The sequence below is a fragment of the Myodes glareolus genome, chromosome 2 (assembly GCF_982192425.1).
Source record: "Myodes glareolus chromosome 2, mMyoGla1.1, whole genome shotgun sequence".
Lineage (NCBI taxonomy): Eukaryota > Metazoa > Chordata > Mammalia > Rodentia > Cricetidae > Myodes > Myodes glareolus.
In genome coordinates, this window is record NC_142027.1 from 130,652,400 (window position 1) to 130,680,213 (window position 27,814).

A 27,814-nucleotide genomic window follows, 5' to 3' on the forward strand; every position below is an offset into this window, starting at 1 on the left:
AGGGGAGGGGAGGGGGAGAGCAAGAAATAGAGTGTGATGCTCCTTTTCAGCATGAGACGCGCTTGAGTTCTTTAGAATGACTGGTAAGCAGGAGTGCGGAGACCCTCCTGCCCCTTATCTCAGATCCCCAAAAGCCAAGCACTAGATAGAGGCAGTTGGTTACATGACAGCCCAGACAGAGAAAGAGGGCGGTCTCAAGCCCCAAATTATTTATTAGATAAAGCTCTGCCAATAGCATGAAATTTGGGTGGCAGTCAAGTCCAGCATATGGGGAGAGAGAGCAAGATTTCCTTGAGACCAGTCGGGGGCAGGGAATACTTTAAAAACCCCCATCTCCTGCCGAATAAGTATGCCCTTCCTTTGTGCCTTTTCTCTATGCTGACATCCTGCAGAATGGTGTGGTGAAGACTGCCCTGCTGTCACCATCCCCTGAATTTATTTTATACAGTGGGGTTCTTTCTGTCCACACTTTCCCCATCCTCCCATCCTCTTCCCATTATCATGCCATTCTCCCAGCCTCCCATTCTCCCTTTCTCCCATCCTCCCACCCTCCCATCCTCCCACCATCCCTTTCTCCCATCCTCCCATCCTCCCATCTTCCCATCCTCCCACCATCCCATCCTCCCATCCTCCCACCATCCCATCCTCCCATCCTCCCACCATCCCATCCTCCCATCATCCCATCTTCCCACTCCCCCATCATCCCATCATCCCAGCCTCCCATCCTCCCACCATCCCATCCTCCCACCATCCCATCCTCCCATCCTCCCCATCCTCCCACCATCCCATCCTCCCATCCTCCCATCTTCCCACCTTCCCATCCTCCCATCCTCCCACTCTCCCATCATCCCGCCATTGTCCCTTCTTCCCATCCCTTCATCATTCCTGATGTGAAACACTGTGAAAATGGCAGCTCTGCTGTAGTGCTCAGAGAACATGGACCAGGGAAAGTGCTGTGTTCAGCACAGATGTGATCTGTTTAGGAATATTCTCAATCTTCAGCTTCTTGAGTCCATAAATGTAGAAGTTGCTGTGGTGGACATAGCAGTGAGGGCGGGAGCCTAGTGCTCCTGAGGATGGCAGTGGGGACATTTCTCAAGAGGTAGGAGAAGGAAGGGGGAGAGTAAGGAGGGATCCGAGGCAAACAGTGCAATCCAAGAGAACAAATTGATTTCCTGAGTCTAGCAGATCTCTGCCCTGGTTAGAGTCATGGCGTGAGCCTGGTGTGATGTGGTGTGTCTGTTCAGTTAGGAAGGGAATAAAGGTAAGAATCACCATTTAAGAAAAGGTCCTGAAATATCTTGGAGAGGGGATAATGGTGTAGGCTACAGTAGTAGCATGGAGAAGGACAGTGACAGGCAAGGACACATGTGTCAATCACCTGCCTGAGATCTGCCTGTGTCTAGAGAACAGTGAAGTCATCAATATCCATAGGAAGTAGAGCAAGAAGCCAGAGGTATGAGTTCATGTGTGCACATGCACGTGTGTGTGTGTGTGTGCACTATGCTGAGTACATGCACATGAATTATACATACAGTCACTCCTGAGTGCTGTGCACAGTCTCTGCATGAAAGTATGTTGTGCTGTGTGCATGTGTGCACACTTTCCTGCACACATATGTGGATTACAAGTACTGAGTGCATGTTTGGGTGCCCTGTGTGTTCTGGTAGGTGGGTGTGCACGTGGGGGTTGAGCACTCTTCCAAATGAGCCCCCGTCTCAGCCCCTACAGATGCATGTGTTCTTTCCTAGTCTGCCTGTATATGGAGAAAGGAAATGACAGCTGAAGTTAACTCAGCAGCAGCAGGGGCAATATTACATAAGTAGCATGGCTCCTTAGGGAGTGAACCACAAGTACAGCCAACTGCGCAAGCGGAGGACAAAGCTATTGGTCTGAGCCTGGATGGACAATGTTGCTCATGGGAGAGGAAACTCTACCTTTAGAAAAAAATGCAAGTAGCTTTACCAGCCTGTGAATCATGAGTCAAAGGTCAGGAGCCCAGGGATGTTCAAGCACAGGGTAGCAGATACATAACACACTAAAATGGACCTTTCCTGAATCTTCCTTTGAGCGGTGATGACTGTGGCTGCTTCTAGAATTTGAGTGATGGCTTAACAGGAAGACAAACAAGTTTCCTTGGGAGACAGATGCAGCCCTTCAATCATCGTTCACCTCAGACCTCTCATTTGTCCCCAGGGTGCAGAGGCTGTGGGGAGGGGAAGGTCCCCTATCTGACCCAAGCTGACAGACTGGCTGCCACGATCACCTTGTCAGTATCTAACAATGTCTGCTTCCTCTCCTCGGTGTCTCCCTCTGCATGGCTTTGTTACCCGAGGCAGAAACTGGAATCTGTGACTCTGACTGACCAGGCTCCCCAGGGTTCACCTGCCTGCTCCCTTTAAGCCCTTTATACTGAAAATTCAGTTAGCAGAACTTAGCTGAGCGCTCATTCCCACTCTCAGGAAGACCAAAGGGCTCCTTAACCCCCTCCCCTCCTGCAGTGAATGACTCACAAGGCCAGCACCATTGAACCACTGATGCTGAGTCAAAGAGGGACCCTTGTCTTGCCTCTCCTGTGGTAAAAGGTGACTCTGCACTGATGGGATGGGGAGGGGACCTGGGATGTCTGTCAGGAAAGGGTCAGTCCAGGGAAAATGGGGGTGCAGCATAGTCACGGGTACTGGTCCCACTCTAGGGTCACAAGCAGATTGCTCACTTGTCACCAGGAAGAGGTTGCCCAGCTATCAGTGTCTGAAGATTCTGCACATCTATTTTGCTTTAAGGCACAAAACTTCCAAAACAATCATTTTATGAGCCATAAAACAGATTGGTAGCTTTGCTCATTAAGATTGACAACAGTGAATCCTAAAGTGTTTTGTTTGTTTGTAGACAGGGTCTTGTGTAGCCCAAGCTAGTCTCAAACTCATTAGTGATCAAAGATACCCTTGAACTTTGGTGCCTATGCCCCCAAGTGCTGTGATTACAGGGGTGCAATACTAACCCAGTTTGTGCAAGGCTGGGAACTGAACCCAGGGCTTCATCTATTAGAGGCAAGCACTCTACCCACCAAACCACATCACCAGTCCCTAGCATGTCTTACTGGTATTATCTATAGCGTTTAGTGTTAGTTCTAGTGTTTCCGTGTGGAATAAGACCACACACTTTGTCTGGGATGAATCAAGTTCATCTCCGTCTCTACAGGAAAAAAACTAAGACACGTTCCCTCTTTCAAACGGCTATGATAACATGGTGGCCTCTGTTATGTCCACATGCTTTTATTTTCCCATCAGCAAATACACTTTTCTTGTTCTCAAAGCTTGTGGGGACCCTGATTTTTATACCTGGGCCACAAGAATCAAATGAAATTTATGAATTCTTTATAGATGAATGTTATTTTAAATCATGCTAAAAACAATTGAGAGAAACATTAAGAATGAAAATGAAAAACAATAAAGACACAAGATTAGAAAGAAAGAAGTGAAACTGATTATTCAGACAGCTTGTAGACTAGTCTAAGGAATTCACATATATACACTTATATGCATACACACTTACATGCACACAAATACCATAATTGTACCATAAACACACACACACACACACACAAAACCACACATGAACCACAGTCACACGCTCACATACACACACATAAGAGCACAAACACATACATACAGATACACACACACACTGATGCATACATACAGAGACACACAGGTGCACACATGCAATAGACACACACGAACCACAGATGCACGCACGCACACACACACACACACACACATATACTGGTATATGTGCACATACACAAAGACACAGGCACATGCACACAGGTGCATAAACACAGGCACACACACAGGTGTACACACAGGCACACACACAGGTGTACACACAGACACACACAGGTGTACACACAGACAAGCACCCACCTAACTAGAACTACTAACCTAGTTTGGACCCCAGGAGCTAGCTATAGATCACATTATATTTCTGAATCTCTGCAATGAGCAATCAAAAGTGGAAGCAGCCCCAGCTCGACCCTGTGGAAGAGGTTTCCTTCCTTAGGAAGAAACTCTCTGAGACGCGTGAGGCTGGAAAAGACAGCATTGCCCGGAGCAGTCGAAGCAGCTGAGGCTGTTCACTAATAGGGTCAACACAGGGGCTCCCAGCACACGGACTGAAGGCTCTCTATCACAGGCCCAGAGGAAACTGCAAAGGGATTACCAAAAATCCTCACACAGAAATGTAAAGGGTCCAGAACAGCCCCCAAACAACCTTAAAACAAACAGAGAGAACACGGTGGAGTCTTTTATTTCCCAGTTCTAAACCCTGCTGTAAAGCAGGGACATGAACAATGTCCTATGCCGACTCAGAAGTAAACAGACGTCAGAAGCCTCACTAAGCCAATTCTACAGTCAATTTTCAGCAAGGATTATAAAAGACAATACAATGGGGAAAAGAAAATGTCATGCATAAGAAAAGGAGAGGGGCAGGTGAGATGGCGCAGCCAATAAAATGGGATTGCTGCCAAGCCCGACAGCCTGAGGTCAATTCCTAGAACCCACATGAGAGGAGAGAACCAATTCCCAAACAAAAATTGCCCTTTGACCTTTCATACAAGTCTTGGCATGCATATGTGCACCCCACACACAAATAAATAAATGTAAAAAAATTATACAAATAAAGCAACCCCACTAATTTTGATCTTATTGTAGATTTAAAAACTTATCCCAGTAAGCTAAATATGAAACATAAGAGAAAAACCCAAAACATTTAAAAGAAAGTTGTTACGAACCATTGAGCAAAACGTTTTAGCTATGACTCCGAGCTGTAACCAAAGAGCAAGTGTACAGACTGGACTGCGTTAATAGTGAAACCTCACGGCTCCAAATGCCGCCAGTGAAACAGGAAAGGAGGTATTGCCCACAAGAGCACATTTTCAAACATGACCATGACAATGACAAAGGTAACCCGATTCTAAAGGGCAAGATATTTAAATAGACATTTCTCCAAAGACCATCTAGAAATGGCCAATTATTCAAACATCCCCAACGCTGTTAACTGTGAGGGAATGAGGAATAGAGCCCACAACAAGGTGGCTGTAACCAAATGAACGGCGGGGGTGGGGGGGGCAGTCAGGGACGGGCACTGTGGATGCAGGAAAACAGAGCCCCCATCAGGCGTGCGCATCAGTCCAGCCACTTTAGAAGGAAGTCTGCTGCTTTCTTTATTTAAAAGCTTAACGTGACTTTACCATACAACCCAGCAACTCTACTGTGGGGTGTACATCTTAGGAAAATGGATGGCCATACAGGTGTACACACACACACACACACACACACACACACACAGAGAGAGAGAGAGAGAGAGAGAGAGAGAGAGAGAGAGAGAGAGAGGTTTGTAAATATTCCCAGGTCACAGCTACTTTGTTCAGAATGGACAAAAAAGTAGAGATAATCCTGCGGTCTTCTACCTCCTACATGGATAAACAAAGTGTGGTATGCCCCACACACACCCTGAAAGGGGATGAAATGCTAACATCGCAGCAGCAGATGAAATAAATGAAAGCCAGACACGGAGATCACAGGCTCCATGCAGGGCGAGCCTCCCTCTACGAGAAATAACCAGCAAGTCTAAAGCTCAGACACAAGAGCAAGCCTGATGCTTCGAGGCATTCTCAACAAGAACGGGAGGGGCTACAACAGGAGGGGTCTCCCTGAGACACAGAAATGTCCATCTGGTGTGAACAGGCAGAGACACCTTGAGTAATGTCTCCCTCTGAGAGAGGCAGCTCTGGGAACCTGCTGGGGAGGGACCGAACCTCTCCTCACTTTTCCCTCCAGGTTGTGGTGTTCCACTCCACAAACACCCACCTTAACGCTTAACCATCTGTTTCCAAATAACGCATTACAGGGAAAATACACAGGAGTGAAGCGAATCACTAACCACGTGACACTAACCAGTCCCCTCTTCAGCTCTACATGGTACACAGCACCAAGGGCTCTACGCAGAGGGCGCTGTGACATCACCAGCTCTCACCGCTGCCATGACAGTACCCGATGAAGAAGCAGAACTCACCGATTTTCTGATTGAAAATCTTGTCAAAGGTTATTTCGTTTCTTTCTGCGAGATACCTCTGCATCACGCTCCGGATACTGCAAGATAAGAGTGGCTGTTAGGGCATGGGTGCACAGTGCCCTGCAGACGCTCCAGTGTTTGAGGAAGCTGGGGACACTCTGGGGATGGGACCTGGCTGGAGGAGGCAGATGCTGGGAGCATCACACACTGCCTGGTCTCAGGTTTTGTTTGTTTGTTTGTTTCTTTGTTGACCCAGATGTGAGCAAGCAGCCTCAGACTCTAACAACCCCAGCTACACCTTTCCTGCCACCATGCCGTCCGGGCCACGACAGACTGAACCCGTGTCTTAGTCAGGGTTCCTATTGCTATGATGAACACCATGACCAAAAGCGAGTTGGAAAGGAAAGGGTTTATTTGGCTTATGTTTCCACATCATAGTGGTGGTGGTTTGCGTAAGAGCAGACCCCACAGACGCAGATTTGAATGAGTAGGGGGTGGTATTGTAAGGTGTGGTCTTGTTCGAGGAAGTGTGCCACTGGGAGTGGGCTTTCAGGTTTCAGAAGCTCAAGCCAAGCCTAGTCTCTCTCTCTCTCTCTCTCTCTCTCTCTCTCTCTCTCTCTCTCTCTCTCTCTCTCTCTCTCTCTCTCTGTCTCTTTCTGCTGCCTGTGGATCAGTTGTGGAATTCTCTGCACTTTCTCCAGCATTATGTCTACCCGTATGCCACCACGCTTCCCGCCATGACCATAATGGACTAAACCTCTGAATCTGTAAGCCAGCCCACATTAAATGTTTTCTTTATAAATGTTACTGTGGTCACTGTGTCTCTTCACAGCACTAGACCTTTAACTAAGACAGTGGCCCATCACTGAAGGAAGTCAAGACAGGAACTCAAACAGGGCAGGAAGCTGGAGACAGGAGCTGCTGCAGAGGCCATGCTGGTTACTGGCTTGGTCCGCATGGCTCGCTCAACCTTATAGAACCCAGGACCACTAGCCCAGGGATGGCACCACCTACAATGGGCTGGGCCCTCCTCCATCAACCACTCAATAAGAAAATGTCCTACAGCCGAATCTATGGAGGCATTTCCTCAGTGGAGTTTCCCCACCTCGCTTGTGTCAAGTTAGCATGAAACTAGCTAGCACAACCCTCAACTATAAATCAGCATAAACCCTTCCCCTTTCTTGCTCTACATTTAGTCACAGAGCCCCAAAAGAAGAGAATGGCAGCTGGGGGCCGAGATCATGGCTCTGACCACCTGACCCTGTGGCTCTCGAGCTGATGAACCAGTGGGCAGAGGAATCAAGGCTGTGACCACTTGACTGTGCGGTTCTCAGGCTGATGAACTCATCTGCAGGGGAATCATGGCTGTGACCACCTGGCCATGCGGCTCTCGGGCTGATGAACCACTTCACAAAGGAATTTGGAAGACTTTGGATCTAAGAACTGAAGAGCCCTTAAATGCTATTAGCAGACCTTAATGCTCCAGAAGATGTTCAGAAGGCCAGAATGCCTAAAATATGCAAGTGGTAGAGGCCACGCCCAGCAGGTCCACGGGGATAAGAGCTGCCTTGAGGGCCAGACTACAGAGTGCGGCTGTCTTCTTCCTATGCCCCCCAATCTTGAGTGAGGCTGAACTACAGTGGGGTGCAGAGAAGAGACCACCTCAGGGTAGCATGGCATTCTGGCCGGGATGGAGCTGGGGCAGAGAGAGGAAAGATGGATATGTGAAAGGTGGGCAGCTTTTCAGGGAACAGACAGTGATGTGAGCAAAGCTGTGGTTAAGTCGCTCAGGGGACATGCACAAGCCAAGGCCTTGTAACTGTGATTAACGAAAGAGCCCCGGACTCAGAGCTGGAAGAGGAGGAAGAATCGCAGGGTGTTGTGATACAAGGGGGGGGAGTGGTTGAGCAAAGAGCACCCCCCAGGTATCTAAGAAGAACGTTTTCTCATTTTCAGCCACAGAGGGCAGCTGTGGTCCACAGGGGTCGGGTGGAGTGAGAGAGGGTGGGAATGGGGTGGGGTGGGCTGGGCTAGGGAGGAGTAGGGGTGGCAGGTCGCATCTCAGATAGAACAGAATGTGTGGCTCTCCACATGGTGTTGGTTTCACAAGAATAAAGATGCAATGCTTGCACCTAGGTTCTAGAACCCTGAACCCTGGTCATGGGTACCAGGGAACTTCTGAGCAGGTAAAGCCTAGAATGCAATGGGGAACCCAGGATATCGAGAGAGCCCAGAAACAGAAGTTTGACAAAGCACCCAGTAGAGCAGGCCCAAGAGCGTGGTCACAGGTGCCACAGGCAGCAGAGCTGAGGCTGTGGATGTCCAAAATGCTGGAGGCCATAAGACACCACCAAGAGCCCCAATCCTGAACCTGGGGCTGTGGAATCCAGGGTCTACCTTGCTGGTTGTTCCTGCTTTGCTTGGTCTCTCCTCTCTAGGCCTCTACTCACCGTTCCAGCCCTTTGGAACGGTAATATGCACTCAACACACGTATGCTGGAAGTAAGGAACGTATTTTTAATGTTGCATAGACTTATAGTTAACAGTTTGTCTTCAGTCCAGGAAGAGACTTTGAAGTTTTTGTTTTTTTGAGATAGGGTCTTGGAACTCTCTGTGTACATCAAGATGGCCTTGAACTCGCAAAGGTCTACCTGCCTCTGCCTCCCAAGTGCTGGGGTTAAAGGTGTGAGCCACCCAGGCCTGACTGAGACTCTGGACTTTTGAAAACAGTGTGGAAACAAGAAGCCTTTTGAAAGGAGACTGGACACAGTTGCATCATGAGATGGCCGTGAGCCTGCAGGGTCCCAGGAAGAAAGCTACGTTTAGGTGTAAAATGTCCCCCACAGAACCCTGTCTTTGAACTCTTGGTTGCAGCTGGTAGTGCTGTTTGGGGACTGTGTGGGTCCTTTAGAAGGCAGGGCACAGTCAGAGGAAGTGTGGCACTGGAGTGTGGGTCATAAGGTTCACAGTCAGAACCCACTTCCCTTCCCATCTCTATTTCCTGATCCGTCCAGATGTAAGCAAGCAGCTTCGTGTTCCTGCAGTCACATTCAGAAGCCTCCTGCCGCCATGCTGTCCCCACCATGATGGACTGCACCATCAAACAGTAAAAGGAAGTAAGCAAGCCTTCCTTCTTCAGCTTGTTCTGTCAGGCATTCGGGTACGACAAGAGGAAGAGCAATCGATACAGTGGCAGAGTTTAAAGACTACATTAAAAGTGCAGCATGAGTAACCCTGATCCACAGAGGGAGAAAGAGATGGTCACTGCCACTCACGGACATCAGCTGTATGAGAGATTCCTCCCTCTGCTGTCCAGGATTAAAGGAACCGTCCAGGGACTGACAGCAGCCAAGACTCCAGCCACCACCCTCTCCCAGGACCCGGCTCCCATGCATGCACATATATTCCACACATAGTCCCATGCATGCATACATACCCCCCACAGCCCCAAGCATGCATATATACCCCACAATTTCATGCATGCATACATACATACCCCTCACAGACCCATACATGTACACACATACTCTCCACACAGTCCCACACAAGCACACACCCCAGATATGCACATAAATGCCACATACATATTCCATGTATAGCCCCAGGTATGCATACATAATCCAAACAGTTTCATGCATGCAGACATACCCCACACATGGCCCCATGCATGTACACACATACTCCCCCACACAGTTTCATCCATGTACACATACCCTGCACACAGTCCCAGGTATGCACATCAATGTCACATGTATACTGAACACACAGCCCTAGCCACATGCACACATACCAAATGCATACCCCCATACATTACCAGGCATGCTTACATAGAAATTCTGCTATCAATCTCTTCCTTAAACAAAAGCAAAAGATGCCCCCAAGACACAGAATTAGTGTTTTGAAATAATTTCCATATGCCACCAATTTTTAAAGTGATTAAAAGGGAAGAACCTAGTTACAATAAAATTAAAAAGCTGAAATGCCTTGAAATTAAAACCTTCCAAAATGTGCACAAAACATTTATGGGGAAAATTATAAAACACATAGAGAGATTAAGGAGTGGGGATACGCACCACGGTTATGAACAGAAATACTGACATTAAGAACATTCAAAGATCTGCCGCATTTCATTATTAAGTCGGTCTGAGTCCATCAGGACCCCAGGGGGACTTTCACAGAATGCAGAAACAAGAAACAATTTATATGAAACAACACAGAATCTAGGGCAGCCAGTATATTTCTAAAAGAAGAGAAGTAAGATATCAGGGCTAATTTTGACCCAAAGAAACGCTGGATGCAGAAGGAGCGGTGAGCTCAGAAAGTGAACAACATACACACTGAACCATGATGTGGGACAGAGACAGGAAATGGAGAAGGGGGCTTTTCAGCTTGTGAGCCCCAAAGCACTGATTCAAATGGAATGAAATCTAGTCTGCTGGTGACAGTGAGTGAACAAGCTACTACCATATTTTGCATTTATTTAGTATGTGTCAGTATGCATAGTGCAAGTGTGGAGGTCAGAGGACGTGTGGGTTTAGTTATCTTCTGTCTGTGGTTTTGGGGCATAAAATTCCTACTGCAGGCTTCTCATCAATCGCCTTTACCCACTGCGCTCCTTGATAGTCAGAATTACTTTTTTTAAATCTGTTTAAAGGCAAACCAAGGTATAATTCATTTTTAATTTTTTAGTATATATCATATTTTAGTTAGGGTTTCTATTACTGTGAAGAAATACCATTATCATTGCAACTCTTATAAAGGAAAACATGTAATTGGGGCTGGCTTACAGTTTCAGAGGTTTATCCCTGGCAGGAAGCAAGGCAGCAGGCAGACAGACATGGTGTTGGAGGCAGAGCTGAGAGTTCTACATCTTGGGCCTCAGGTAACAGGAAGTGAACTGAGTCCCACACTGAGTGTAGTTTGAGCATATGAGACTTCAAAGCCCTCCCCCACCGTGACATACTTCCACTCACAAGGCCACACCTCCTAACAGTGCCATTCTCTACAGGTCAAGCATTCAAACTGTGGTGATTTGAATATGTATGGCTCCCACAGACTCACGTGTTTGAAAGTTTGGCCCATAGATAGTGGCACTATTAGGAGGTTTGGCTTTGCTGGACTAGGTGTGGCCTCTTGGAGGAAGTTTGTCCCTATGGGGGCAGGCTTTGAGTCTCATAAGCTACACCCAGTGTGGGACTCAGTTCACTTCCTATTGCCTGCAGATCAAGATATAGAACTCTCGGCTCCTTCTCCAGCACCATGTTGGCCCGCATGCTACCCTATCTTGCCATGGTGATAACAGACGAAATCTCTGAAACTGTAAGTCAGTCCCAATTAAATGATTTCCTCTTTAAGAGTTGCCGTGGTCATGGTGTCTCTTCACAGCACTAGAAACCCCAGCTATGACACAAATAGTCTACGGGAGCCAAACCTATTCAAACCACCACAAATCATAATTCAATGCATATCTTGGCAGCACTGTTAGGTGAACCTTACACAAATACACGCACCCTGTAACTCCTTGTCCTAAACATAGACATCAAAAGTTTCTATCAGTCCTACAAGGCAGAAAGCCTCCCACAGATTCTGGAGTCCAGGCAGCCAGTGGCCTTCCACACAGGCCACGTGATGCAGGTCAAAACTGCAGCTCGCATCGGCCTCCACGCTGGGCTGTCTCATCTCATGAGCTTGCTTTTTTCTTTAGCCCCAGGGCTACTCCCACACTCCATATTGTGAGTCCTTAGCCTTTCTCCAGCCAAGCTTCTGTTGCTGCAGGAATAGCCCAGGGTTTGCTGATCATTTGTCTGTGGGCATTTGTGTTGCCACCAGTTTGGGATTGTTATGAATAATAAACACCTTAAATACCCATGTGCAAGACATTTTAAAGACACGTGTTGTCATCTCTCACAGGGAAACACCGAGGAGCTGAGATGCTGCTTGCCTGGTAAATTCTATCATCCATCAAGGGAAACCATGAACCCCACAGTCCCATGCAGCCCTGTCATCACACTGCAACCAACAGCATGTGATGCTTCAAGCCGCTCCTCCACCCTGGTCCTACTCAGGCTATTCTCTCTTTCAGACACCTTGCTGTGCATGGAAGATCTTGGTTCAGTTTGCATTTTAGCTTGCACTTCCCCCATGAGCAGTGATGTTGAACATGTCCGTACGTGCTGACTGGGATCGACACATCTACTTTTGTGAGGAGCCTCATCAAACAGTCTGACTTTTCGCCAGTCTGGTTATTGAACGGAAGGCTTCTTTATGCAGCCTGGAAGAACAGGTGTCTATACGACTCAAGTTGTCCCTGGATTGGCCCTTAGCCTCTTTCTCTTGGTTTCTCACGGGGTCTCTGCAACACTGGTTTAGTTGATGACGTCATACAATGGGTCATTTCCCTGGTCAGCAACCCTGGTTGCAGTGTTCATACCTCCAAGGCCATCTAGATTTTCCTTTAGAAGTTTCAGAACGATCAGAGCTGGGGAGATGGCTCAGTGGCTAAGATCACAGCTCGCTCTAGCAGAGGACCAGGGTTCAGTTCCCAGTACTCACACGGGTGACTCACAAACACCTGTGACTACAGTTTCATGGGATCCAAGGTACTCTTTTAGACCCATGCGCAGACACACACAGTCAAAATAACAAAATAATTCTTAGCTGTAGCTCTCCTGACAGGTGCAATGTTCATTTCAGGCTGACCTCTGTGCACTGATAGGGTAAAAGACAAAAAGGTCTTGTTTCCCATATTGTCCCTAATGGTTCATTGTTTTGTCATAAGACCATCTGACCCTCACTGGGGCATCCTGAATCCTCTGTGGAGCCAACAGCATACACCCACAGCTCTGTATTTGCCCCACCTGACCCCCTCACAGAAGTACCATGTGGTCTGGTCTTCACTGCTCCTCCGCTAGCTTGGGGGTTGCATGGGTGATAATCGTTTCTGAGGTAGCTTGGGAGTCACTGAGTTCTTGGAGATGTCGGGTGCCTGCCAGTTACTGATTCTGGCTTAATTCTTCAGTGGCTAGAAAGCACACACCAAATGGTTCTGCTCGCTCTGGATTTGTCAATCTTTGCTTTACTGTCTGGCATGTAATCTATCTTTGAGTCTTTTGTACATGTGTTGCTACTGGAAGAAGTGATTGGTAAATAATCATTGGGTCAGAATGAGTAATAGTGCCACTTAGATTTTCCAGATTCAGTATTGCCGGGGCGGAGATAAAGAACTCCCAAACTTTAATCCTGACTGTCCAGGTCTGCTTCCGATGTCACCTGCATTGTCTGCTTCGTAGCTCTATTAGACACATGAACAGTGGGTACTGTGAGTCAATGCTGAGGGGACCCATCACCCTGAAGCTCCTCTTCTTCATGCATGTCACAGCCTTGGTTCATTGAAGCCTGACTAGGTTGCTGCAGGTTTCTCCCAGCTGGTGTCTGTGTGGGGTCCACTGCCTAAGCATCTGTGTTTCCTACCTGGGTGAGTTTCTGGCTCACAGTGTACAGTTGGACCTTGCTTCCCTGTTCTCCTTGACCCTCTTTGTCTTTTCAGTGAAGTATGTGGACAATTTGCATTGACCGTATGTGGGTGGACTTAAGTAGATAACCCTGCTATTGAATTTGTGTTTTCTTGTCAGCTCCTTTTCTTCAGTTTTTTGAGTTTCTTAGCCATGGAAATGCAGGTTGGAAGGGTTTTAATTTGTTTGTATTTTTTTTACACTTTATTTATTTTGGGTGTGTGCACACATGCACATGCCATGGTGGTGTGTATATGGGGATCAGAGGCTAACCCAGGGAGTCAGTTCTCTCCTTCTACCATGTGGGCCCTCCAGGCTCAAATGTCATTAGGCTTGGCAGCAAACACCTTTACCTGCTGAGCCACCTCAGGTGATGACTTGTATGACATTTAACAAACACATGGTCTGCCACGTCAATCCATCCCAAAATACTTTCAATGTGCCAAGAGGATCTCTGAATCCACAGGCAATCTAAGTCTGCTCCTACTGAAGGCTATTTACCCACTGGCCGTGTATCTTTGTCCCTTGTGACCCCTAGACATTCCAGGTAGAAACATGCAAGAGTATGGTCTGCCGCTGTTGCACAGGGCATATGTGCATTCCTTTTTCAGCATTGCCGAGGGGAATCCCGTGGACTGCATATACCATGTGACTTGCTGATTTGTGATTCCAGGAATGCACACACCATTCTCCACGCGGAGCTAATACCGCAAATGCACGGTAGACAGTGTTGACCTTCTGACCTCTCCGTGGGCCTGGATAGTAAATTAGCCAGAGTAGATGATAAACAAGTTAAGCACCTAATCTGTCTGTTGCTGGCATGTCTTCCGTGGGAGAACCCCTTCAAATACTTTGCCTACTTTGAGGAGAGCTGGTATTTACTATTTTGTTCTTTCTGTATTCAGGACTCGAGTTATCATATATTATCATCAGGATGTTTTGTCAACAGTCACCTGGGAGGGACTCACTGAGGGACTGTAGGTCAGGTTGGTCTGTGGGAATGCTGGTGGGAGATCATCTTGACCATGTTCACTGTAGGTCAGGTTGCCTGTGGGAGATCATCTTGACCATGTTAACTGTGGATCAGGTTGGTCTGTGGGAATGCCAGTGGGAGATCATCCTGACTATGTTAACTGACTTGGGAAGACCCAGCCTAAAAGTGGGCCGTGCCATTCCCTTGTCTTGAGACCTGAGAGCTGTGAAAGAGGAGGAAGTGATCAAGTGCAAATGTGCAGGATTTGTCCTTGCTGCTCCTTTCTGTGGACGCGGCTGCTCTGACTCCCTGCCGCCTTGACTACCCTCCAGCGACAGCCGTAACCTGGACTTAGGACTTAGAATAGACCTTTCTCTCTTCAGTTGCTTTAGCAGCTAGAACGAAAACCATGACAGCTATTTAAATAGTTCCTCAGAGTTTAAAGTCTGTCTTGAAATCCCTTGATGTCTTCGAAGGGCATTAGTGTTTGCAACTTGATTAATCTTGACTTTTCAATATTTTTCTACTATGTGTTGAGCTTCTGGTGCCAAAACCAAACCAAACCAAACCAAAACTGCTTCGTCTGAGGCTACAACCTATCCTGCCAGGGTTTTCTTCTAGAAGGTCCTCTTTAGCTCCTAGGTGCAGGCTTAAGATGCAGCAGGGTTCCTCTGGGGTGTGGCGGATGGTGTTTCCTTGACTTCTCTGCCTGCAGAGGCTCCTTGCTTAGCATCCTTAGTGAAAACACCTATCAGAGCTCTCTCCCCTGAACCACGATGATGGTGCTTCAAACTGCGGAGAGGTGAGGACTGCTCCTGGCTCTGCATTCCACCCTGCAGGGTGCAGGGAGAGAAGAGACAGCAAGATCGCTCAGCTCAAGGGAAGGAAGCATCATTACTGTCCTTCTTTGGAGTCGGTTACTAGTGATGAACTTTTCAAATAGGGTACAATACGTAATTTAAAAGTAAAATTAGGCTAGCACATGTTCCTCATTTCTCAGTGTGTCAACTGCTGCCTGGAGAAAGGCACCAAACTCAACTCTACATGGGCTGCTTGTTGATTTGCTTCCTTTGGAAGACAGGATCTTTTCTTCTTTGATGAACTAAGGAATCCATTTGATCTAGAATCTCACATGTTATGATTGGCTCACACACCATCCTGGCACCTCTAGAGACTGTCTCAGGAACATTCTAGACTCCCACAGTAAGCACATTTACCAGCCTAGCATTGGTTCCATTCTGACTCTCAATTCTTGCCTTATTTACCATGCTGAGACTTTTGAATCTGCCTCCTATAAAAGCTGGCCCAAGTCTCAGAGCCCAATCCACTTACATGCAGGAGTTCTCAAAGCAGTATAATTATCTTTCATTTAAAGGCCCAATTTCCTTTCTCACTGAAACCTATTCTATGCTTATGTCTTGATTTCCTGCTTGTATCTTCAGTATTTCTCATGTTTAATTTCAGGCTCAGAGAAAGTGGTTGGTCTTCCAACGCAGCATACAGAAAATAATTTGAAATGTGCCATAGACTTCAGTGGGGTGCACCGCAGACGTTCATGCGGAACCACAGAACTTCCCAAAGAAAACCACAAAAAAGCTTCTGCCCCCAGAGGAGGAAACAAAGATATCAGATACCAGCGTGGACCACCGGCCACACAGCTGACAGAGTAGTCAATAAATGATGTTGTGCCAGTGAGGACCACAACCCGGAGTCCCAAAACACATGTAACATCCAGCCGGCAACACACATCTGCAATCCAATCCCCGGGGGCACCAGAGACAGACAGACCATTGGAACCTGCCAGTGAGACCCTGTATCAAAACAGAGTGGAGAGTGACCTAGGCAGACACTCAGCATTGACTCTGGCCTCCACACTGCACACGAGAAAACAGAACTGGGAACCATAAGGGAAAAACTGAGCCATTGGCATCAAAACTTCCCTTTTGCCATTAGAATTGAAGAGGGTGAAGGAAAAGCCACAGCCTGAGAGAACCGACTACAAATGCAGATCACCATCTGCCTGAGGCCTGAATCCAACAGACGTGAAAACAAGGGCTGGAGACAGCTGCGGTTAAGAGCACCTGTTGCTCTAGCAGAGGGGCGAAGTTCCCGCATGGTGGCTCATCATCGCTGTCTGTAACTTCAGTTCCAGCGGACCCACCACCCTCTTCTGACCTCAGAGGGCGTCAAACATGCACATGGTGTGCACACACACACATACACATACACACACACACACACACACACACACAGAGGCAACCACTCGTACACATAAAATAAATCAATCTAAATAAGAAATTTAAAGAGAACAGCAATCTAAAACACTGTGTATGTTGGTAAACTCCTGTAACCCCAGCACTCTGGAGGTGGAGGCAGGAGAATCAGACGTCCTCAGCTACATGGCAAGTTGAGGGCCAGCCTGGGCTACCTGGGACCCTGTCCCGCCACCAAAAAAAAAAAAAAAATCAACCCAATATAAATGAGAAAATACAAATGAACAGACCCTTCACTGTAGGCGAAAAAGCTCGTGAAGAGGGCAGCATCACGAGTCGCCAGAAACGAGGAACTGAAACCACAGTGTAACTTCAGCACACACTGCCAAAGAAAAGGCCAAACCCCATGTCAGCAAACGCAGAATAACTACTGGGAGCATGGAACAGACACCGCAAAGGGCTTGGCAGCGCCCCGAAGTTCAACAACACTGCCGTAAGACCCACCTTCCGCTCCTGGGCACTAACCCCAGAAATGTGAACGCATACAACCATATATAGCCTTTATTAGCTAACACATGACAGGTTGGTAATCTCAGCCTTATCCAAGCTAAAATCTGGAAAGCACACACATTCCCACAAGGACGTCAGCTAATGGCTATCGATGAGCCAGGTAGAGGCGGGTAGATACCTGAGAGTTTGAGGCCAGCCTGTTCTACATAGTGATTCTGGGCTAGCCAGAGCAACGTGATGTCTCAAAACAGAGGACTGGAGGCAAACAAGCTACTGATTTATGCACTAAACAACATAGATAGAACCTAAAGTAATTACATTGAGTTAAAGAACAGAGACTGAATCTCCCCTCAAAGCAGTGCATGCTCTTTGACTGCAGAGGGCAGACCAGGTGCTGAGGATGGTGTGTGGAGATGTGTGTGTTATTACTTAGTATATGTAATTTAGTCACATACTTGCATGTTTAATTTTGATGGAATCAAATTTATTGGGTTTTCTTATAGTTCACTGTGTGTCTGTCTTGTCTCCTTTATTTTTTAACTTTTAAAAATTTGTATATGTATGGGTGTTTTGCTTGACTGGACCTCTGTGAGCCATGCATGTGCCTCGTGTCAGAAGAGGCCAAAAATGGGCATTGGCTATGTCTTGGGACTGGAGTTACAAGGCAGCCGTGAACTGCCATGTGGGTGCTGGGAACTGAACCCCATACATTTGAATACTTGGTCCCCAGTTGATGGAACTGTTTGGGAAGGGATTAGGAGGTGTGACCTTGTTGGAGGAGGTGTGCCACTGGGGACAGGCTCTGAGGTTTCAGAAGACTTGACTCTTCCCAGTGTGCTCTCTGCCTCCTATGTGAGTCAGATGTGAGCTCTCAGCTGCTGCTCCAGGGCCACTCCTGCCTGCCGCTGCCGTGCGTCCTCCATGACGGTCATGGGTTCCTATCCATGGAACAACCATAAGCACACCCTTCCTTCTGAACTTGCCCTGGTCATGGTGTTTTATCACAGCAACAGAACATGAGGGACCTGATTTCTGGAACAACAACAACAACAACAAAAAATAATCAAAAGGTAACAGCAGAAGGGGGGACAAGTGGTCCGCAAGGCGGAAAAGAATGTACCAGGTAAGTACAAACTAAGAAAAACATCTTTTTATGTTAAAATGTTGCCAGGTGCGGTGCCTCTAACCTTAGCACTAAGGGGCTGAGGCGGGGGGATCATGAGTTTGACATCAGCCTGGACTACATAGTGAGACCTTGTCAGAGAGGGTGGGGAGAAGGGTGAGGAGAGATACCCGTGGCTTGATTGGACATCTGAAGTAACTTGTATCTGAAAAGTTAGTTGCTCTCATGAATGCTTACAGAAAGAGCTGGGGTGAAACAACATACCTGCCTGGGGGTGTGGCTTAATAACCAGGGGTAATGGGAGGTGGAGGGAGATGAGAATGGTCAGGTGCCCTAGAGGACGGGCTGACGGGGGCAGAGAGGTGGCTGGGCGAGGTGGTGCTTCACACGCCGCTCTCTCCTGCACAGTTGTGACAGCTTTGCCACGCAAAGTGTGAAAGGACCCAAGTCCAGCCTCCAGCTTCCTTGACAGCTTAAGCCGGGGTATAAGACAGATTCTGACTGGAGTCCAGTAGGTTCCTTACAACTGCACGGCAGCTGGGTAGAGAGACAGCCGCACTGTGGAGGACACGGACCAGACAGCTCCGTGACTAAAACGCCTCTGCTACTCAATCACATGAAAAGGCTGGCAAGATGGCGCAGCAGACAAAGGGGCTTGTTGCCAAGACTGACAACCCGGGCTCAAGAGCCAGGACACACATGGTGAAAGGAGAGTGGAGGGACATGACTCCCGCAAATGGTCCTCTGACTTCAACGCACACGCACACACACAATTAATTGAAGGACCAGCCACCTGATCTCCTCAGGCCAAGGGAAGAGCGGTGGAGCCCCAGCTTGTGGCTGTTGGAGAAGACTCAGCGGTTGACCTGACTGAACAGCTTCCACAGTTAAAATCCACCAAGCTCCACCTGGGGCCTGACTGTTTCACTCTAGCGCATAAATATTTTCCCCGGTAGGCATCACATTCCTGTAAAAGTCTAGCTGCACAGGAAGCAGGTGGGGAGACCAGGCCAGCTGGTGTGTGCGAGGGCTCTGCAAACCACACACACTCAGATGGCGGCTGTCACCATTCATCAGGATCACAAACCACAGGGCAGCTTCTTTAAGAAAAATGGCTCGGCAGTCGCTTCAAACGTCAAGTCCCACAAAACGAAACCGCAAGACTTGGGTGTTTTGTTTTCTAATGTACAGTTGCTAGAGATTTTCCACAAACAACTCATTAGGCACACAACCCAGAACCAAATAGCCAAAGTCACCATGGAAACTTTGCCTTGCTGTTTAATCCACTGGACCACACAGGCTGCACAGTAGGCTGCGTAAGTGCTTCACTGTGGAGATGGGGGCCATCTCCTCCACAGCCTCCTCCACCCTCAGCTCCTCCACAGCCTCCTCCACCCTCAGCTCCTCCACAGCCTCCTCCACCCCCAGCTCCTCCACAGCCTCCTCCACCCCCAGCTCCTCCACAGCCTCCTCCACCCCCAGCTCCTCCACAGCCTCCTCCACCCCCAGCTCCTCCACAGCCTCCTCCACCCCCAGCTCCTCCACAGCCTCCTCCACCCCCAGCTCCTCCACAGCCTCCTCCACCCCCAGCTCCTCCACAGCCTCCTCCACCCCCACTCCTCCACAGCCTCCTCCACCCCCAGCTCCTCCACAGCCTCCTCCACCCCCCTCCACAGCCTCCTCCACCACCCAGCTCCTCCTCCATCTTCTCCACCCCCAGCTTCTCCCCAGCCTCATCCACCCCCAGCTCCTTCTCAGCCTCCTCCACCCCCAGCTCCTCCCCAGCCTCTTCCACTCCCCAGCTTCTCCCCAGCCTACTCCACCCCCAGCTCCTCCCCAGCTTCCTCCACCCCCCAGCCTCCTCCATCCCCAGCTCCTCCACAGCCTCCTCCACCCCACAGCTCCTCAGCACTCAGTCTTGCATATAAATCCCACAGCCTTGAGCGATCTAGCACCCACAGTCATTTGTCCCTGAACATCCACCTGTCAGTGAAGCTGTGTGCTACTCCTGTGCAACTCCAAGATCTAGACAGTCAATGCCATGCCGTGTGTGTGTGTGTGTGTGTGTGTGGTGTGATGCAGACGTATGCCCACATGTGTATTCCAGCACATGGAAGTAAGAGGTCAATGAGCTTCTTCCACAAAGTGCCATTTTTTTCTTTTTTCCTTTTCATTCATTATTCCATTTATTTATTTACTTGCTTATTTATTGCAACATGGTCTCCCAATGTGGCCCCGGCTGGCCTGGAACTCACAGATATCTGCTAGGTTTGGCTTCCCAATCAATGGAAGATGTCCACCAGGATACACACACCCTGCATGCACCACCTTTTTTGAGATGGAGTTTTTCCCTGATTCCGTGAGGTCAGCTGGCCAGCACTCCACAGGTTTCCCCTGTCTCCGTCCCCTGTGCCAGGATTATACACAGGAGCCACTGGGCATGTGAATGCTGAAGACACAAACGCTGGCCCTCTTGGTCGCACTGTGAACCCACTCCCCAATCCTCTTCTTTACGCTACAGTAAACATACTTAAATTTCATTATCCAGGGTTCCAAGTGACAGCACTGGACCTCACCTTGTCTGGTGCTGCCCTCCTGCATCTCTGCATAACCTACCCTAAGGGGGGCCAAATAAACACCTCTCTGACAGGACAATGCCTGGAAGAGCAGCTGAAGACTGAGATCTGAAACCTGCAAATCCGTGACTGGCCAAGTGCAGCCTATGAGCCTTGGTATCCAGGACCCTTGATACTGAGGGGGCTGTTTCTCACCATCCTCCATCTCCATCTGAACAGAGAAGAACTCAGACAGCCCATAGGCAATGCACCTCGAGAATCAGTGTGGTCACATGACCAAGTTCTCAATAGTGGAAACCTTATCAGAGGGACAAGTCCTAATCACTTTCTCAAAAGGAAGTTGGCTTGCCCTTACTCCTCCCCTGCTCCTGCAGAAGCCAACAGGAAGAGCACTGTGGATGGTAGGGACATGGAGCAGCCCCGGGAAGCAGAGCTAGTTGCTCACTGGCTTCTCACTCTTGCCAAACCTGGGATCATGGGAAGACCTCATAACTAGGGGTGCCAGGAGCTGAGGAGATGGCTCGGTGAATGAAGTGCTAGCCATGTAGCATAGGGTCGGAGTTTGGCCCCATGGCACTCAGGTAAAAGGTCAAGCACCAGGGCACACACCAGAGATCCCAGCACTGGAGAGGAGACGGGATTCCTGATGCTCTGTAGCCACCCAGCCTGGCCTAACCAGGGAGCCCAGGGAGAGACTGTGTCTGAAAAATAGAAAAATAAAGGTGGAGAGCTGGTAAGGGAGACATTGGCTTCTGCCCCCCCCCACGAGTACACAGAGATGTGTACATTCCACTCCACATGCATGTGCGCGCACACACACACGCACACACACCCTAGGACCCTCCACGGTGATCCTAATGTATTAGGATCTTAAACCATACCCTGCCCAACAGCACAGACCTTCAACAAACCCTCAGAGTACCCAGGTTCCTTTTATCTCTGTTTCTCAGATAACTGACACCAGCAAGGCAAGCAGTCGAGAGTGACGTCCAGTGTGACGTCCAGTGTGACGTCCAGTGTGACGTCCAGTGTGACATCCAGTGTGACGTCCAGTACTAATGTGGAGCCATCAAGTTACTTTTCAAAACAAAATGAGCCTTCCAGAAAATATCCTTCCAAGACTCCAGGCTTCTAACCCCACAGTCTGGCCCTGAGCCCAGTGGGTTCCAGCCTCCTGTCTCATTAGTCACCAAGAAATGGTTAGGTTCCTCACCTGATATTTTTCTCACGTTAGGGGCCCCAGAATTGTCTAGAGAAAATGATTCCTGAGTCAGACATGGTGGCACACGCCTTTAATCCCAGCACTTGGGAGGCAGAGGCAGGCAAATCTCTGAGTTCTCGGCCAACCTGGTCTACAGAGTGAATTTCAGGATAACCAGAGCTACACAGAGAAACCCTGTCAGAAAAAAAAAAAAAAAAAGGAAAAAGAAAACGAAAATGATTCTCACAGCTTGAGGAAAGCTATTGAGCCCAATGTATCCAAATGTGCAGTTTAAAATAAGGCCATTTCCCAGAGCAGCAGCTCCCAACCTTCCTAACGCTGTGCCCCTTTAATACAGCTCCTCAGGGTGTGCTGACCCCAACCATAAAGTTATTTTCACTGCTACTGCATAACTATAATCTTGCTACTGTTATGAATCATAATGTAAATACCTGTGTTCTCCAAGGATTTTAGGTGACCCTGTGAAAGGATCATGGGACCCCCAAAGGGGTCACGACCCACAGGTTGAGAACCACTGTCCTCTAACAGTGCTTGCTTGTGTTTTTATGCATACAAAGGAATCCAGGGGTTCCTGATGTCATGAGCATAAAGAACCTTGTCCTGCACACAACTGTCTCAAAGTTCAGCACTTTGGATACCGGCCATACTACCACGTACACGTTAGCAAGCTCTCACGCGCTCTTTGCGGGGATGGGTGGGGACTGAACCCAGAGCCTAGTAGTATGTGATAGCCGAGTGCTCGCCCACTGAGCTGTTTACTTGGTTGCCTGCTCTGAACTTACTCTGTCGAGGTAAAAGTCACAGGCCTTCAACCTTTAGCCCTCTGCCTCAGCCTCCCTGGCAGCTGGGATTACAGGCCTGCACCACCAGGCCTTGCTTTTTAAATATATGTTCTTTCTCGGGGGAGCAGTGACCAGAGAGTTCACTCCGCTGCTAGTCATTCATTTGCTCAAAGTCAGCTCTAGCCTTGCTATTCCCTGCCCTGCAGGGCCTCCTCTAGAGCAGGCATGGAGAATGTGGCTAGAGCAGTGGGGCGTGGAGATGCCCATACTGTTCAGGACTGCAGCTACCGAGAGGGTCCCCGTGAGGACAAAGAGAGAAGCGGGGACAGGAGGCGCTGGCTTTTCCAGGCCAGAAGAACACAGCAAATAAACGCACAAAAGACCAGTAATTTCCCTTTAAAATGCAGGAAAATAGAAGCCAGCGAGCAGCATCCACAGCGGGACTCGCTTGCCTCCACAGCATCAGTGTGGCTGCTGGAAAGAAGCTCCTCCTTCCTGAGTCAATGCGGAGAAACTGTCCGGCAAACTGACTCACTGACAGAAAAGGTCTGTGCTTTCTGCGCTGGCCAGGCCACCTCCTCCCTGACGCCGTGGGAATCCAGCAGAAATGTCATTAAATGGGTATTGCCCAGCAAAGAAGTCAAGTCACCCCATTCTAGGACGGTCACCCAATGCAACGCTGATCTGAAGACTCAGAATTCAGAATACTCCAGAATCCGAAAGTGTTGTCTGTGTATTTGTTTTATTACAAGGTCTCACTAACAAAATGCCCTTTAGGGCCAAGCGTGGGGGGTGTGCATGACACAGACTTCCCTCTTTGACTAGATTTGTGTCCTATCTCAGTATGTGCCTGTACATATTCCAAAATCTAAAAAGCTAAACCCCCAGTCTGGAACACCTCTGGTCCGTGCACCTCTCCAAAGGGCACTTGGTCTTTCAAGCTGGTGCATGGCAACTTGGGTCACGTGAGAACTTCAGATTCCTCACCTCTTCAGTCACAGTCTATATATCTCAGGGTTTGCTCGGGAAAGCCCTGTGTTCCCCCGGCCCACAGACATAAGTCCCCTCGCATTCTGATATAACGCTTCCACAACAACTTCATTAAATGCTCTCGAACTCATCAATGCACACAATGTAAGGGAGTAGAGTCGTGTGTGACAGCGACTGGGAGCCTACCCCTCCCCCACAGCTCAGAGTTATTAGTTCATAAATCTAATCCATGGACTGGGATGTGGCTCCCTGGGTTTGTCTTACTTTTTCAGTAGCCTATTGGCTATTTTGTCCCCTTTCTCCTCCGAGTGAGTGAGGACCCACTGATGAGTTCCTTTAGGATCTTCACTGACTTTGTTCAGTGGCTGGGATGGGAGTGAAGGTCTGTCCCTGGTTGGGCAAATGTTCTCTACCACTGACGAGGTCCTAGCCCCTGCGCTTTCCAGAATTAACAAGCTGTCTGGAGTTTACCGACAACTGCACACCGCCACATCTGCTCTAGAAACCCTGTGACTCTCGATTGTCCAGATTCTCTTTAATAAGATTTTGTTTCTCCTCATACTGGTCTTAGCAACACATCGGGAAGCAATAATCACCGTGAAGTAGTGGCAGGTGTGGGGTGGTTGTGCGCATGTCATGGTGAGCATGCGGCACTCAGGACAACAGCCTGTGGAAGCTGGTTCTCTCCTCCCACCACGTGGGTCCTGGGGATAGAACTCAGCTCACCGCCTGAGCCACAAGCACTGCTACCTGCTGAGCCGGCTCACAGGCCTGCAAATGATTTCAAAGTAGAGGGTTGTTGCGGGCCTCTTAGTAAAAAGGTGGGGTGACAGTGTGCTTGAAGTGCAGCCTGTCTGAACTGGCCGGGCTCTTCCCACCTTCCCACCTTCCCGCTGGGTTTCTTCAGCAGCACCGCGACTCTAGCAAACCTCAGCAAAGCTCTTTGCACCAGGAAGTTGTCAATGCAGACGGCAGCATCCAAATGGCGCTGCCACGATCCACTTGTGCGACAGCGGAGGCCCTCCACCTCAGAAGACTGCAGTTAGCATCCTCACACCTCGCCATCACACAGTAATCCCCACTCCAGGCTGCCTGCCCGGTAAGCACCAAGCCCTGGGTTTCACCCCAGCACCAGCAAACAGGGCACGATGGTGCATTCTGTAAGCTGGCACTCTAGAGGAAGAAGTCGAAATATCAGATATTCAAGTCATCCTTGGCTACACAGTGAGTTTGAAGCCAGCCTGTGCAACACAAGATCCTGTCTCAAATAATAATAATAATAATTTATCATCATCATCATCATTATTATTATATTCTCAGACAGCAAGTATAAGGACATGCAGATCCCATCCTTAGCAGCTACCAGGATTTGGGGCTCCTTTGCCTCCCACACTTCCTTCATCTTTGCACTCTTCCCTGCCCCACCCCACCCCCTCCATCCCAGAAGAAACTGTAACTCCAAAAGATGCACAGCCTGCTCCCACTTCTGACTCCAGGACCTGCCTTCCCATGACTGTTGGACTTGAATCAGGATCTGGTCAAACCCACCTGTCCCCGATTGTCACACAAGGCTGTGGCTCTGCCCTGACCCAGAGCAGCCAACAGTTAAAGAATAGCTTCAAATTCAGCAGAAATGACTGACCAGCAGTGAATGTGGAGGGACTATGGAGCCACAGGACTCGTCACCTTTTCCTAAGCGGACTCTGCCATCAAGCGTGCTGTCCCAGGCAGATGGGAGAGAGCCACAAGCTAAGCCCGGAGCTTGAAACAGCAATGAGGCAGAGCCGCCAAATGGGCCGCCCCAGCTCTGTGCATCAGCCATCAGTCTACAGCACAGAATCACGAGCAAGCATCTGTTTTCACAAGGATCTAAGCCAGCCAGCCAGCCAGCCAGCCAGCCAGTCAGCCAGCCAGCCAGCCGCCGATCAGACCCTGGAGGTGCATCTGTCAGAGTGGAGCAGGAGAGGCAGTGCCCCACCTGTGCCACAGAGTGCTGGGACTCTTTCCATAAACACTAACTCCATCCTGCCCCACTGAGGAGGGTTCAGTGGGCGGCACCAAGGACACCAGCCAGGGCATGCCCTAGTCTACACTTAATGCCCTGCTGAGAAGACTGCACGGCTCGGAAGTGCTAGAGAGCTGGAGACGACTGTCAGTGAAGTGCTCGCTGGCCATGCAAGCACTGGAGAAGCAAAACCTGGGGGACTCCCTGGCACTCGCTGGCCAGCCCAGCTTGTGGGTGAGTTCTGGGTCAGTGGGTGACTTTGTCTCAGCAAACCAAGGTGGACAGCTTCTGGGGAACAAAACCTTCGGTTGACCTCCAGCCTCCACATGCACACGCATGCAGTTCCATGTGCACCTGCACACACATGCGTGTGCAACACGCACATGTGCAATGCATTCATGTGCAACACCACAAATTTAGTAGGAGATAGTGAGACCACACTGCAGGTGAGCTGTGTCTCAGCTTGCTTCACGGGAGCCAGTGCTGGGGGGGCCTGGCTCACTCACCACTGAGTCCCTCAAACTCGCTCCTTCCTTCCTTCCTTCCTTCCTTCCTTCCTTCCTTCCTTCCTTCCTTCCTTCCTTCCCCTTTTGCGCAAGGCCTCATTCAAGCTAGGCAAGAGTTCTGCCCCCGCGGGCCCTCCAGACTCCCATACTTCAAGAAGAGGATATAGGCAGAATATCACAGCCTTTGATGTCTTTGAAGCTAAAAAACGCAGCCTTCGGGATTTAGCAGCCACATGAAGGTTGATTCACGCACCTCTTAGTCCAATTTTAACTTACATCCCTACCAAGAGCCATGTGGATACAGAAACCCTGGATGAAGTGTCTGGAAACTAAAGAAAACCTTCTTGTGAAGATTCCTTCTACGTGAAACATTAACCCTGGCTGGCAATTACACAGCAGCACACACCAGAGTGTGTTGCTCGGTAATATGATTCAGGATGCTACGCTGGGGAGGAGGGAGACCGCCAGTGCTTGCCTAGCTTGTGAGGTCCGGTCACACCCAGCTCTGCAGACAGCGGAGCTTGGCTGCTAGGATTAAGGAGAGTAGAGCCCTTCCAGGCTAATGGGATTTGTGTTTCTGAATCCCTGAAACGCTCATCTTTCCGTTCTCACAAGGCAGGGCAGCTGTCAGCACACTTAGGGCCCCCTTCTTCCTTAAACATCCCCATCAATAATGGCAAGCCTTCTACCTTGTAGGGCACCCACTGAGTGCTCAGTAGCCCTTGGCTGCCAAGGTTACTGACAGAATATGTGTATAACCCACCCCCACTCCACGTCCTAATTCGAGCCCTGGTCGGAAAGCTGACACCACAGATTTTAAAGCATTCACAGGGCCAAAGATCTCTTCCTAAAACTGAACTTAGAAGTAAGCCGACCACACATTCAACATCCAAGATAACATACCTAAAGTAGTTATGGGGATTTTTTTTTAACCTGTCTTTTTTTGACATCTGTGTGAATTTTAAGATGCTCATTTAACAGAGACCCTCCTGTGCTGGGTAGATTACAAAGTGATGTGCACACCTCAATATACACAAGATGACAGAGGACCAGAGAACTTCCCACAGAAGCCAAGGCAGGCTGGGCAGTTGCCATACTTGGAAGGCTGTGTTTTGGAGAACCACAGAGAGACAGGAGGAACCCAGCACTCAGACTGTAGAACAGACATTCCAAAGGTGTCCGAGACGTGTGGCCTGGACTGGTCGCTCTCCGAGGGCCCTCTAAACACGAGAGTGAGGCCCTGAGAGTTTCCACAATCTCTCCCGCCTAAGAAAGGGCCAGGCAGAACCTGCTCACGACCAGGAGCCACTGAGAGCGTCACACACTCAA

The 27,814-nt window shown here is 49.0% G+C and overlaps 1 protein-coding gene across 3 annotated transcripts in view; it reads right to left on the reverse strand.

Annotated features, from left to right (window-relative positions):
• The window catches only part of Grk3 (G protein-coupled receptor kinase 3), a 99,080-nt gene that overhangs the window by 64,171 nt on the left and 7,095 nt on the right, over positions 1-27,814 (reverse strand). For 2 of the 3 annotated variants that reach the window (XM_048450378.3, XM_048450367.3), the window contains exon 2: positions 6,076-6,152. The exons of the other annotated variant lie outside the window; for it this stretch is intronic. In XM_048450378.3, coding sequence (XP_048306335.1) covers positions 6,076-6,139 — 64 coding nt within the window. In that variant the 5' untranslated portion in view covers positions 6,140-6,152. The remainder of the gene's footprint in view (positions 1-6,075; positions 6,153-27,814) is intronic. 3 annotated transcript variants of the gene reach the window in all.